The 15348-nt window shown below is 33.0% G+C and overlaps 1 protein-coding gene and 1 long non-coding RNA gene across 2 annotated transcripts; both read right to left on the bottom strand.

Annotated features, from left to right (window-relative positions):
- Positions 1-1911: 1911 nt before the first annotated feature.
- On the bottom strand, positions 1912-4343 carry LOC128156198 (uncharacterized). Its single transcript, XM_052818247.1, has 3 exons — positions 4038-4343; positions 3309-3765; positions 1912-2515 (listed from the first exon to the last, which is right to left on the bottom strand). The coding sequence occupies exons 1-2, from the start codon at positions 4081-4083 to the stop codon at positions 3311-3313; spliced, it is 501 nt and encodes a 166-aa protein (XP_052674207.1). The 5' UTR covers positions 4084-4343; the 3' UTR covers positions 1912-2515; positions 3309-3310.
- A 6351-nt stretch (positions 4344-10694) lies between these two features.
- LOC128156017 (uncharacterized) lies at positions 10695-12219 on the bottom strand. Its single transcript, XR_008239669.1, has 4 exons — positions 12175-12219; positions 11486-11580; positions 11118-11244; positions 10695-10738 (listed from the first exon to the last, which is right to left on the bottom strand). It is a non-coding gene; the product is annotated as an uncharacterized LOC128156017 (long non-coding RNA).
- Positions 12220-15348: the final 3129 nt, after the last annotated feature.

Below are 15348 nucleotides of genomic sequence, written 5' to 3'. Positions count from 1 at the left end.
ATTTTCATATTGTTAAGTAAATACGCGATAAATGATGCACTGAAGACGAAGTCCATCGTTATACATTTCCGAATTTCAAGTCCTTTCTTATAATTTTATCTGCAAAATAGTTTTGAAATATAAAGATACACAGATCATGCATTTAGATGTGTATAAAATAACTCGACTTCCATATTTAAATTTTCCTTAAATCCGCTGTAAAATTGTAAAAATATATATATAAATTCAAATTGACAGTTGTGTGAAGAAATAATTTATATCAGTAAGCTCTATTCATTTTCAGAAGATTTATTTTTTACCTTCTATAAACAGAACAGACTGTCTTCGTATTTAACTCAATTGTCATTTTTGGTTTCCCCATAGATGTCCAAGCACAATTCTCAGAAAACATGGCTCAGAATATGATGATGATGTCCTTACTAGGAAACAACAAAGGAGGCGGGGGTGGCATTAACCCATTCGTGATGATGTCACTTCTGGGTAACAGCGGCGGCGCAAAAATGGACAAGCTCATGATGCTCAGTCTCCTCAACGGCGGGGGTGGCGGATCTCAGAGCTCCACAGCCGCCCAGGGATAATCCATGTCGTCATTGTTGTTGTCTTCTTCGTTGATTGTTTTCTAATAAATGTGATTTTTTTCTCAAGAATGCTTTGTGTTGATTTCTTTTTTTTTTAATTTTTAATTTGGATACAGTATATATAGCGCCGTAGCATTCGGTTACTTTGATTAGACCAATCGCAGCTTCTCGGGCCTTCTCCGAGAAGTTGCGATTGGGATTGGACATAACTTGAAAAAATGGCGTAAAAGAATGTCAACTCCAAGCAACAATAGTCATATTTTTTTACTGAACCTTTCTTCTGAAAGCACCTTAACAGGTTATTTCATAACAATTTACACGTTTAGTCGGATTCAGCTAGAAAAAAACTTGGGTATTAAGTGAATGATTTTGATTGGATGAATAACAATTACGTCATTCGAATTACTTTACAATTCACAAACAATGCATATTGATAGATAGATGGCGTTAGCTTCAGACTGGACATTTTGAAATGAATTTGCCAAAAGTATTTGAAAAGAAAAGTAGCTTAGAATATCATTAATTTGAAAATATATGTATATGGGGGAAAAAAGATCGGGTGTGGAAGAGAAAGATAGTAAAAACAAAACGCATTTCATATTCATAAATTAATGATAGAAAGGAGACAGGACAACAGGCGTCATAAAAGCAAATGGTAACATTAATAACAGAAAATTATCAAATGATTGTTGTTACATTTTTGGGGGGTGGAGGGGGTATTTTTTATTTTATTTTTTGTTTGGGTTTGGTGTCTTGTTTGTATTGTTTGCTTTTTTTTTCTTTTTTGTATATTTATTTGATCATTATTTTTTTTTTTTTGAAAATGATAAGATACGTCTGCTTGAAGAGTTGATGACACAAAATTCTTGTGTAATAAGATTACGAGTTTAAGAGAATATATTTACATCTATCTATTTACATCTGTCAAGTATATGATTCCCTCTACTTCTTACGAAAACTTATGGTTAATTCATAGCTCTATAGAAATGATTCATGCGGGTTATGAAGGTAGCGATCATTTTTAAAAAAATACATAACCCGCTAAGAGTTATGTATTTTTTCTGCAATGTCGAAGCTTTCATATCCGTATGGATCACCAAAGAAAGCATTTAATTGTATAAATAATATTTAGCAATGAAATATGTTTTTATTTTATGATTTTATTAATTACAAGTATATTTATAAAACAAAGATATACTTATATATCTTTGCCAATAGAGGCACGTCAAGTAATTTGTTAGTTTTTTTCCTAACAGTTAGAATCAAGTTTATAATCATACACTTTAAATCAAGTATGACTAGAGTTGTGATGCACCTAGTGGGGTCCTGACTTTTTTTCACGTACTCGTGTAGATAAATCCTAGTAGGCTGTAACTCTGTTTTATGCCTGTGATATTTGGATCCCAGAAAAACGAAAACAAATTAAAATGTTGTTTTTCTTTTACTTTGAGAAAACATATTAAATACGCGAAAGAGGAAGGCTTTTCTATAGCTTATGATTTTCCTTTGCTATTGTGTACTTTATTCTTAGCACATTGTATTTTGCAACGGTTGCACATGGATTTAATCACCAAACTACAAAAACGAAGTGCATTTACATGTATAAATTAACTCAATTAATGCACTCTTTGTTCTTTAGTAATGTCACGTAAGGTTTCGGCCTTTAAAAAACAATGAATTCATATCATAAAACAAAATACATTAACGTTGGTTGTTTTTTTAATTAACAAAAACAATAATTTATGCTGTAATAAATTACATGTACAGTGACAACAAGTCTTTTGAAGACCATCAGATGAAAAACGAGAGGCACCTAGATGTTCAGTCTTTGTTGACCAGACGCTGGCATCACCGGTTTGTCGTCCGTCAGAACAAAAAAAATGGAGGAATGAAAAATGAACCTTGTGATATTCTTCTATCTCCAAGACAAAAAATATCTGCAAAGAGAACAACAATTTTTTTTTAAACATCGGTCATAAATTACCACACTTAACATCAGATACATGTTTTTAGCAGGCAGAAAGCCTATTATTGTCACGCTGTAGTTACGAGTCTTTGCCCCCAGGGGGCAGTCTATGTAAATTTTGTCTTAATATACAAGCGGTCAGTGTTAAGTGCAGGCTTGGCACTTTGCGCACCTTGAGCGCCGATACATCTATACACTTATAACATTTAACGTGAAACCCGACGAAAGTGACATTTGCAGATAGAGAGTCTCTGTCCTGAAGATTTATTGCAGAAGGACAATAATTAATGTCTCAGAATGATTGATATTGTTATTGATGAAAGATTGTTCTTAATCGGGAAAATATATACTAGTTTACTGTTATAGTAAACAAATACTATTGTCTCATATTAATTGCGGAAAAGATAATAGTACATGTGGGGTGTTTTTTTTTTTTTTGGTAAGCGGAATACCGGATCGTTATTTGTATTCAAAATCAGTCATTACATGTTTATACAAAATATCAAAATTATATCAATTTATCACATCCGCATCAAATTATCAAAATACTGTTCTTAAAGCACTTTAAGTGTATTCTGAACTGTAAATTAGAGTTCCATAATTTCAGTTTTTCTTTTCAATGTAGCTGGTGGATTCAAATACCAAATTTACAGTTTGACCAAATTTGCAATACAGTCAGTACATTTTAAAAAAACCAATTCCGACAGTAGCGGTGGAAAAAACTAGTTGTTAGAACAAAAAAGAAACAGAAAAGAGAAACGTACTTTTACAATCCCTTCATCATGTTAGCAATGTACATGGATCTCATATCCTTGAAGCAGCATCCCATCATCTGTTGGCATTGCAGGAGGCTGGGGTTAGCGTATCGGCGCAGAGATTCCAGTTTGCAGGTGAATGGAGTACAGAATCTCTGGTCCCCGGCGGTCTCGCTGATCTTGCACAGACTGAGGGTCATGAGGGTGTTCATCATTGGGTTAACGCTGGTGTTGTCCTGGGTGGCTCGTGGCTGGGCGGGGTCGGCGGCGGTAGCCTCGGCGGGGGTGGGTTCCTGGGGCTTCATCATGTTCATGAAGGTCATCATCCTCAACATCTTACTGTTTCCAGCTCCACCCAAAAGGGCCAGGCTCATTGGGTCCATGCCACCGGACATTCCTGAGCTGGCACTGCCACGTAGACCCCCGCTAAGCATAGCCAAGGCCATTGGGTTATCCATCTGAGCATCTATAGTGCAGAGAACATAAAATTTCAAATTTTATCACAAAAAGAAAGAAAGTTTTTCTTTCGTTAAATTTGCAATCTTATCTGTTTATTTTTTTTTTATTATTATTATTATTATTATTTTTGGCCGCTTTTGTTGAAATATTATATTTTTTTAATGCCAGTCAAGTCATTGCAACAGAGAATTTTCATTTAAAAGAGGCAAAATAAAACAAATGCAAGTGAAAAAGAGAGAGAGGCCTAAAGAAAGAAAGAGAAATGCACTGAATACTTACATGCACATCCTAAAAGTGCTACTACGACAATTATTAATCCGTTCATGGTTTAGCTATTTGCGGGGAGATGGCTAAGCGTTGCAACCTCGATTTTCAAAATGCCGGAATCTGCCTCCGAAGAAAGAATTTATACAACGGGTGTCAGCTAATTGGCACGCACGACATCTTAAGTAGGTGTTGGGCAACATTTGATTTGACAATGGGGGATTGAGGTGTCGTTAATATTATCATCACTTGTCATTAGAATTTATGGAAGAATCTGGTTCTTACTCCCCTTCAAGGGACAGATCACATCACGTTTGGCCATAAAACATTAGAACTCAAATACCAGAGTAACGTCTTCATTCTGTGACGTGTGAGTTAGCACAAGCTGTGGTCAGCCATCCTCTATTATTAATCAATGACGCCATTGTTTTCAAAAAATGTAAAATAGTATATGGTACATGGACATTGGGATTACGGGAATGTCCATTTCACATCTTTACGCACCGACAAATGAAGAAAAGCATATTCAAGCGACACCTTAAGCATGATCCTACCATTAAAGGTATAATTTAAGACGGTGAAAAACGCCGTTTTAGCAACACCTCGAGCATGATACTTTGTTAGGATCTGATGAAATATTTCCACCATTAAAGGTACATGTTAGGTTAATTAGATGACCTTTTTTCTTTTTTAAGAAAAGCGTGACGTATCTAAGTAATGGCTACTCGCTAGATGTGTCCCGCAGCATTAACATGAAGATGAAGTGTGCGTGATGAAATGACAGAGGAGAGTGGTCAATTATTAATTAGTTCCTTCCGACTTTGAGTGAAACACTGCCGTTTATGCCCCATAAATATTGTGACGGATTTCAAAGAATAGTCACCGAGACAGTTTAAAAACTTTTGACATTGTTTATTTTTTTTTTTTATTTTCTTCTGAAGAAATAAAAATGCGAATGAAATATGAAACGATTTTTCAAAAGTAAGCATTTTCCAGAATTTTCTAACAATTTCACACAGATTTGCATAATATTAATTAACAAGAATGATGCAACTTTTAAATTTCTATGGGATCTTTATATTTTTTTCATCAGATTTTAGATTGACATTACAGTTGTTGGATAGATAAGTTATATTGGATGGGTATATCAGGTGAATTAAGATCCGTTCATATTCAGATGCTCATTTGAATGAGTTCAATTTTATTCGAGTTTATACCATACGTAAATCGGCCTGTAAATATACTAGTATTATTTGAAACAAGATACGAAATTCCCGATTTTCTACCTATTAAATTCTATTGTCACGTTTATTGTTGCATTGATTTTTTTTTCACCTCAGTAACCAGAACCGCTTAATTTAAGGTATATTTGTATACGTATTTTTAGTGAATAACAATAATGATATCTGATTATTTGCTTTATTTCTTTACTTAGGATAGGATTTTCACACAAATTACGCTTTATAAGTCAATCGCATAACAAAGATACAAGAAACCCAAAACATATTATTTTTTTTATACCGACACGGTAAAAAAAACAAATGATTTGAATAACCCCGCCTAAAAAAAAGTCACGTGGCTCATCGGAAACCTTATAGATTGATGGAATAGGAATTAAAGCCGAATTAAACTTAAATTTCCATCATGAAGTTGTAGGGGCTTTGCTATAGTCAGATTCGTGCTCCATGTGTTCCGTGTCTTTACTTTATATATAAACATGTAAAGTTATAAACTACAAGTGGATTTTCGTTTAGACGTAAACACTTTAAGTACATACATCCCTCGGGTTGAGGGAGTATTTACTCCGTTTACCGTGTCGATGATGCTAAAATCGTGTTTAATCGTTATTACAAATAATTATCAATTTATATCGTTCTACATTAATGAATATCGGAATAATAATGCTTCGAGTATCATCTGATAGAAGAATTATCTAATTTAAGACATGAAAAACGTGATGCTAATTTGTAAACAAACTGATCTTCCATCGTGTTTTAAGGTGGAATAACACATCATCATAAAATGGCTGACCGTTGATCGAAACGACATTTCATCTTATTAGAAGGATTTTATCGACTGTAACTTGTAACTTACTTACTCCATAGCCGAGTGGATAAAGTGTCGGACTTGTGATCTGTACGTCCCGAGTTCGAATCCCTCAGGGTCTTTTGTTGTTACTGAAATAATTATTTTAGATATTCATTTTTTATCCCCAAGCTGCAAATTTTTCGCTTATTTGACATGTGTACAGTGTATTTATCATTTTATCTTTTATTATCAAACAATGCCCTGTTAATTTGAGTGACTTTTTCCAGGTGTGTTATTTCCACCTCAATGTTAGGTTTTTCCGCACTCATGCGCAGTGGCGTTATAAATGGTGTATTACAATAATATTCATCAGACGTGTAGCAAAGTTTAGAGACAAATAACTAAAAAAAGATCTAAAACATGTTTTATGGGCCTAGAGTTTGTGAAACGTCTAATTATAAGAAGCATGGTGTATATTTTTACCCAAACTCATGTCAAAAGTTTAATCCAAACACGCCACATATACCTTTAAATTATAGGTAATTTATAAAAAAAAATTCCCTAATCCACTATTGCTTGAATTGTGTTTTTTAAAGTCGAATAGGAATGGATGCTGAAGGCACATCAATTACTTGTACGAGTATTGCTATTTCTCCAGTCGAACAAATCAAGACAATATTTATAAAAAAAAAAATTTAAAAATTAATAAGCAGTCCACCGATAATTATTTATTTACCGAAATAAAATTCAAACTCATTTCAAAATGAACTAACATTATTGTAATTATAAGACAGTTCAAAGGAAAACATGTAAATATGAACATTACGAAATAAATACTGTACATGTATCCTGAAATCGATAAGGATATATCTTGTGTTTTGTTGAAATATGATTTTTATCAGATCTTTGTTACGAGTATACATGTACATGTACAATATACAGTATATATAAGAAGAGCTAAGAAATTACAGATTCTTCCTCGTCTCATAACGCCAATTTGATAAAGATTTCTACGTGTTAGTTTCACTGTTATGTCCTATTGAATGTTAAGTCCTTTGCAAAACGCCCCGCAGGCATGTTCACGAAGCTGTCTTAGGACTCTGGTGTGCCCTAAGTACATCTTAGGATACGTCTTAGTCTTAAGTATGTTTCTCGAAGCTTTCCTAAATTTAGGAACCGCCATAACTTTGTCCTAACTTTAGGACATCACCTACCTTGTCCTAAGACCATCATAAAACTATAAAATCACGTTTTTTGGGAATATTGGGAAGTTGTGAAGCCTTTTCTTAAGACCGGTAGAATAGAGCAATATTTTCCACAGTTCGAGCATTTTAGACAAACATCAAATTCCTTATCCGGGAGGAGGGGGGGGGCATAGTCATTAATCTATCATGTATGTTCATTTTAACAAAATGATGTTGAGGGGGACCCCGAACCCCGAACTCTCACCACTCCCCCGTTGCTATATGCCTGTCTTGGAGCTGACAAATTTAAGAATTTTTTTTTCGCAAATACTATCTCTGTTTGACGTATGAAAATTATTCACTTTTTTTTATCTACACTCTACACTAAATGAGCTACATTCACTGTTTTGATTATAATAATTTTTGATAACAGTTATTTAAATGTCCTTTGCTAAAAAGTAAATTTACATCGTGTTATGTAAGCCATGCGTGATCATTCCTAATTTTTATCCCTAAATTTATTCTGAAAAAATAATCTTTAAAAAATTTGTAATGTTTAATGAACTGTATTTATATATTTTCGAAATAAATTACAACTTATTTCTTATTTAACATGTTCGTGTATTCTATACATTGCAGATTAGAGGGAAATTGGTTGTATTTGTACGAGTACATGTGTTTCCTCATGTAACGTTAACGTTTCAAATTCTATGTAAATCGTATTACATATGCACTTGAATGACAAGATTCTCAAATGTTAATTATCAAATGACAATACACACGTGTTGTTTACATAATTATCTGCTTGTAAGCCAATTCTGTCCTAAAACATATTTTCTTTTTTAAAAAAGAACAGATATTTGAATTGCTGGGGGGGGGTGATATTTTTTATTTTAATTTTTCTTTGGGGGGGGGGGTTGTTTCATTTAAAAAAAAACAAAAACTGAATTGTTATTGATCACTGATATTATATTTAGGTAAATGTAAAATTTTTAAAATGTATACATTAAAACTACTGGTTTTAGGCTTATTGTGTTAACTACCGAGACGTACAATTTTCTCTGGCAAAATGTTTAATAATTCATCCCTATGCAAGTCTCTCAAATTCGATCTGAATGAATAAATGTGAAAAACAAAAATGGTTGTATAAGGTTAGGATATCCTAACTTAAGATATTCCTAAGTAACCGTCGAGCTACATCTTAAGACGTGTCCTAAGTTGATCTTAGGACGTTCCTAACTTTTTTCCTAAGTCATATCTTAGGAACACACTTAGGGCATATTTTAGGAAAGTTTCGTGAACATGCCTGCCGGTCTTTATACTCGGAACTCCTCGACCAATGTGCACTTAATCTGACTGCAATTCTAACTTCTCGGGCTTTTCCGGCAGGCTCGGAAAAACACCTCGAATGTTAATTCGTTCGAGGTGTTTTTCCGAGCTTGCCGGAAAGGCCCGAGAAGTTGCGATTGAATCTGAATGTTTTACGTCACTCACGGAATCAGCCGAGTTTTACCGAATTGTTCCTCGGAGATATATTACTAATCATTGGGAAGTTACAGCTATAGTGTTTGAATTATTTCAAACTGCAAAAATTAAATGAAGCTTTTTACAGAATAAACGATGAAACAAACTAAAAAGATAAGCTATCAACAAATGTACATATTAGTGTTTTATAACATTTTGTTTTAACGATAAATGTATGTGATATATTTACTTTTTCGGATCTAGAGGGTGTGTCATACAGTCAACTCGTCTCAACGCGGTAGAAAATAATTAATGTAAATATTTTGTATATGCATATGTCAACAAAGATACTCTGGTTTTGATTTCAGGTAAATAACTTATCTATAGATATAAAAGAATTATAAGATAACGTTACTGATCATGAATAAACAGAATAATTCAGTAGGCCTAACGTTATACATGTATATTGGAAATGGTTTGTGTAGTTTATATCGTTTATAAATATTTTATAGATAGAATAAAACACGTAGATAATTTCAGGCACGTAGCATCACTTTTACTCGAGCTCGCAGCAAGTAATTTTCTTATATTTTGTGAGTTTTTTTCTGCTTGTCAATATTTATTTGGATGAGCCTGGCCCCCCGCTTTCAAAATCAATGCTACCTGCCTGAATCTGTGTTATTGCATAACAGAAATTCAAATGTAAATTGAGAACACCTGGTTATATACCAATTGTAGCAAATTTAACAGCATTTAACTGTCCTAGTTTTGTACTGTATAACTGAAACATTAAACTGCTCAATTTTTCCTGATTTTGGTTATTAGAATCAAAGTATCCTTTGACTATCATATATTTTCGTCAAATATAACATGACTAAAACAGCTTTTTTTTCTGCATAACTAAAGTAGTCTTTATTTTGTATGAACATGATTATCATGTTTTGCATAATGAAGCTTACGAAACCCAATGTTAAACAAACTGTACAGTCTTGCTTACATTATAAAAATACTACTGACAAAATTAGAAATTACTCTTCTTGGTAAAAGACGTTATATTATATTAGTATTCTGTGAACTAAAACCATGTACATTGTATTTTGGATGTTTTTTTTTTCTTTTTCTTTTAATTATACCATTTCGCCTGTTTTCATTATTATCAACATTCCAAAAAATATTGTTCTGAATATGAATGACGTCCGATTTTCTCATTGATCAAATCAATACGCTTGAAAGCAGGGAAATCAAGAGTGATTTCTTAATTCCATCCGTGTGCTAAAACCATTTTACGATACAAGTAACCAAACACCGCATTTGGCAACTCTCAGTTTGGGGGTCATACATTAATTAATACTGATTTGTTAGATATCACAGAAATCAGTATATAAAAAAATAGTTCACTGAAAATCCCTGTTTCAATCTTGTTAAAAAGGCGTTTTCAGTCATTGTTTTATTGCAAAACAAAGAAACACACATAAGATGACCAATTTTAATCAGTTTTGTCTTCCACTATCCGACAACCGAACACCTGTGGTTTATATGTACCGGTATCTGCCATTTTGGTTGCCGTAAGTGCCCTATTTTCTTGGGTCGGTAACCTTGGTTACAGGTGTGGCCAGTAAAAATTGTAATTATTGTAGCCTGAATAAAAATTATATTGCAGCCATGGTCATTATTTGCCAATTAACATTAAAAGTCTAATTCTCTGCTAAGCTCTCTCAAGTAATTCAATATAATCATTTAAGGAATTAGATTGTCTTATTTGTATTCTTTTTGTACAAATTGAGCTTTTAGAAACAGAGAACAGAACCATCCTCTGGAATGGGGGATAATGGGTGTTGGAGAGATGGACGAAGAAGATCAACCATGAATGCCCACCCCCATGCGCCTCGTCCAACACCCCTTGTTTCATCCAGGTACGTGAACACATGCATTATGGTATTTTTTAGTCGGTGTCAAACACAAAAGAAACCAATGAAATATATAAGAAAGAAGGAAATGATTTTTATATTTATTGATTAACCGTTAAGACTGTTGATCAATCTGGAAATAAAAAAGAAGTATACGTTAAAGTGGTGGTGAATAATCGATTTGAATAAACAAAAAATCGTCTTTAACCCCCCCCCCCCCCCCCCTCCATTAACATATCGAAAAATAACGATAGTGTGTTTGTATAATCAATGTGGAAACAAAAAGTTTTTCAAGATACGGTTTTTCCTTAATAATTCAAATCAGCAGTGAAGGAAAATTCAAACACATGATTTTGAACAAATAAGACCGTTATCCTTGAATTGAAACACAAAAACCGTAGAATAACTAACTATCAAATGCGCATGCACTCAAAAGTGTAGATCATCATTAGAAATGTTGGGGTTAAAACAAGGATTTATAACTTGATCTTTGAATAGAGATATAGATTTACGTGGAGCAAGCAGTGGGACAGACAAGGGCGCCGAGTCCAGCCACGACGGATTTGCAGGCAGTGTCACAGGCGGAAAGTTCCATGTCTGGGGTCACGAGGTGTTTGATCTGTTCAATCACTTTTTGGACTAGTTTAGGCAAAGAGAAGCTTTATGATTAGTCCGCCATTTGATTTCAACGTCCGAGTCAAGATGTTTATAATAATAATGCTTATATTTTCTTTTTGCTTGCTTATTTTATTTGTTTGGATATGTTGCTCGATCTTGTTGTTGTTGTTTAAGTTTTCCTTATTTGTTTGTTTGTTTGTTTGTTTTTGGTTTTGTTTTTTTTGGATTTTTTGTTTTACAAATATGATTTGTAAACACCTACCGTTTATCAGCCATCTCTTATCAATGTCCGATGGGGCACAGAAAGCCAAGGGGAGTAAGCAAAGGAGAAAGACTGCGACTTTCATGATTTCTATACTGAAAAAAAAACTAATTTTGTTGTTCATGATATTACATTCTTAACAATTGATTTCAAAATCGAACTTTCTTTCAAAATCGTACCAAAATCAATTGCAATATTGTACCTATACAATGTTGGTAAATGTAGGGTTAAATTTTGAAAGTCAAATCAATGCACAGACGAACAAAGTTTAATTTACAAATAATACAATACAATGCTTTAAATCATTTCTAATGATTTTGAATAACCTTGATTTAATCACTTATTATCATCGTGATTTGGCATTTAAGATTAATATTCTTATAAACAAAATTCATTAAAGGGACATATCAAAGTAAAGAACTCACATATTTTCTATTTGGTGCAATGTTGGATTTTGTGTATCCAAATTTCGGGCGATCGCTCAATTTTTTTTTTCAAAACCTCTATGCAGTGTTATATTTTTTTCTTTCCCTTTTTTGCTTATATTTTTTTCTCAAATGAATTATGATATGTGAGTGCAATTTGAAAATACTTATGTACACATAAAAATATTGACATTATGAGGCACCAAAAGATTTGTTTGGGTGTAAAATACACCGAGCAGGTCGTATTTGAATGCTTTCACCTACCTTCAGATCTGCAATGAGTGACCTAATGTTACGAAGCTCGGTCGTTCTTATATATAAGTTTCTTATCTACCGTTCCGTGCTAGGTCGTTCAATGTACCAAAATGCATGAACATTGTATCTACAAAGCGGGTCAATGACATTATTCTCAATTTTTTTCCCGGTTTGTCTGGAAATAGCACAAAAAGCACGACTTGGCTTCCCACTAAAGTTAAATAGGCTGATTTGATTTGAACATATTTTGATATGCAAATATATATTGACATAAACGGATTAGGCAGCAGGCAATGCCTTTGTAAGCCTTCTCCATAAAGTTGTATAGGATGATAGCTACATAACACATAATATGATATCACAAAAGGTGACAAATTTAACTTGAATATCATTCAGATCTATATGCTCGCCTGAGATTATGATTATTGTTAATAAATAACCATAACTATTTTCGTTTTTAAATTGAATATACGAGTAAATTTTCGAAAATATGTCCAGCATTTGTATACTATAATACTAGATCTTATTTTTGACAACAATAAAGTAAAAACACGTGATTCTTTAGAAAGTTGTCAAACAGTACATGCATATTTTCTTAGTAATCAAATTGCCACGTGTCCCTTCATTTATATGTAAATTAATAATTCATATGCATGAATGATTGATGAAATGTATTGGAATGCCTACGATATGATAAAGTTTTCATTGCCCTAGTTATTTGCATGAGTTCAGGTTTAGATACGGTTTTATTAAAGTAAAGGCTGTGTCTCCCTACCCCACCTCAATTTTAAAAAATACCATGATTTAATTGAAAGAAAATACATTGTATGCAGACTGCCTTTTACTGGAACATTCCCTGGTATTTTCGTTGTGATTTTATTTAAAATGACACAAATTATCTGAATGCTAATGGAGAAAATATTTAAGGAGCAATCTGATAAGATTATAGTGTGTCGGTGTCAGACTGTTGATCTACATGTATTATACAAATGCATTTATTTTGCTTTTTATTTATATATTTAGCGATAGTAATGCAAAGATGGTGGGGTTCCACAGGGTTCCGTACTAGGTTATTTCCTTTTCCTGTTATATATTTATATCACATTACTAATGGTATTTCAAACAGTATTAGATTATTTGCAGATATTAATACTTCTCTATTTGCTACTATTGATGAAATCATACAAGAAACTTTATCAGTTACGAATGACCTTGACACAATAGAGAAAAATGGTCCAACATATGGGCTGTAGATTTTAATGGATATAAAACTGTAAACTATAAATGTTGACTTTACCAAGAAAAATGTCAACTTTCCTGCAATCCAGTTTGTTTATATTGGTGAAATGATAAACAATAAAACAAGGCATGTACACTTAGGCTTACATCTACAGTCTGATGGTGGTAGGTCCAATCATATTAGTGGTATTTATGAAAATGGCATTTAAAAGGTTGAAAATATTAAGATAACTCAAGCATGTAATTGATAGAGAAACACTTGTTAAAATATATAAAATATATAATATTATGACTTTTAACATACCTACTTAAATTATATATTTCCTTATCTATTAGTGCTCTTTTTAATTACTGTTCTTTTCAAAGGGTAAGATAATGAAAAATTCATTCTGATGTTTGTATGTCTGTGAGTATGAATGAAAGTGATGGGTTAGTAAATGACGATCCGAATTTGTTCAGACGGCGAACTATAGACCTGCAGGTATCGCCCTTCCAATGTATTAATTTCATATCAACGCCATGGCCAACAATCTCCTGATGATCTATTAGGCAATTCGTGCTGACCTAATCGCGATTTATTTTCTTCGTGATTGTTGTTCTAAAGATTTATGTAATCTAGATATAGATTTGCATATCATAGATCCTCGCGACGACAAAGAGGTATTCTGTGGAGCGAAAGCTGAAATTTTTAAGGCACGTGTTATAAATAAGAATGACTCGGACGTTATGTATTATATATGTAATGATATATGTAATGAACGTAATGATAATGGACGAAGAGGAAAATAAAAACGACAGATGATTGAAAAAAAGTTGATAAAACAAATAGATAGTTGGTAGAAAAATAGATGACAACAAGATCGACATTTAAGTCATGAAAAATTGAATAAATAGTAATAATTTCTTTGTTATGCGTTTTTCAAATGATAACTACATGTAGCCTGGCAATATTAATAATTCAAATTCACCGGCGCGTGTCGTGCCGTATTACAATAAACATTGCAGTGGATCGAATTTTGGGTTTAAAAGGTTTTAAACACCCCTGCGAATGTGTTCGGAATGTTTTCTTTATCGTTGCTAAGTATATGATAAATCTAGAGGTAATCGAATGAAAGTTCACGAGACTTCACCGAGATGTGTTCAGTTCCTGAGAAATTTCTAGCGGAAGTATAAGTGTTCGGATAATATTCTCAAAATACGTAAATACTGGTCGATTTTCTTATCATATCCTACTTGGATTTATGCTAAAACATCAACATCTTTTAAGATGTATGTCTTTTTTCACCGTCTAGCGGTTTTTTAAATTAAACGATGATATTCAGAACAGAGTTATCGTTTGTTTAAACCACGTGAAGAGTGGTTGATAATACATGTATAAACATTTGGCTGCTTAATAAAATCATAGCCATGTTTGATGCTTGTGGTGTGCAATACCGTGGGTTTTTTTTTAAATAATGGGTGAATGTTGTGCATAAAAACTTAGTATATCGAGCCATTTTCAAGGAACATTCTGCATAAAATAGTACAGTCTATTTCACTATTGATGTTATTACTAGGTCAGGCGCGGATCGAAAATTAATTCTTAGGGGGGGATCTCTACTACGCATGTTGATTGTCGCAACCGCAGAAAAAAAAACTTTTTTTGTATTGTTACATTTATTTCTAGAACACATTTTATCCACCAATTAATGAAGATAAAGTTTAAAATCAATAAACCTCTAGAATTTATATTTAACTACAAGTACCTAGATTCTCTAAAATAGACTATAAACACGAGGCACGATTTTAACTGCGAAACTGAAAGGGTCAAATAAAACCACGTGATCTAAAATTTAAATGACAATAACATTCGCAGGGGTGTTAAATCCTGGCATAAATCTTTTGAAAACACTCTTCGCCATGATTTTACGGCAAACTTTTTTAGTCATCAATCAAGTTCAAACG

The sequence above is a fragment of the Crassostrea angulata genome, chromosome 7, assembly GCF_025612915.1.
Source record: "Crassostrea angulata isolate pt1a10 chromosome 7, ASM2561291v2, whole genome shotgun sequence".
Lineage (NCBI taxonomy): Eukaryota > Metazoa > Mollusca > Bivalvia > Ostreida > Ostreidae > Magallana > Magallana angulata.
The sequence above is the reverse complement of the archived record's forward strand: the minus strand, read 5'-3'. Positions and strand labels throughout refer to the sequence as shown.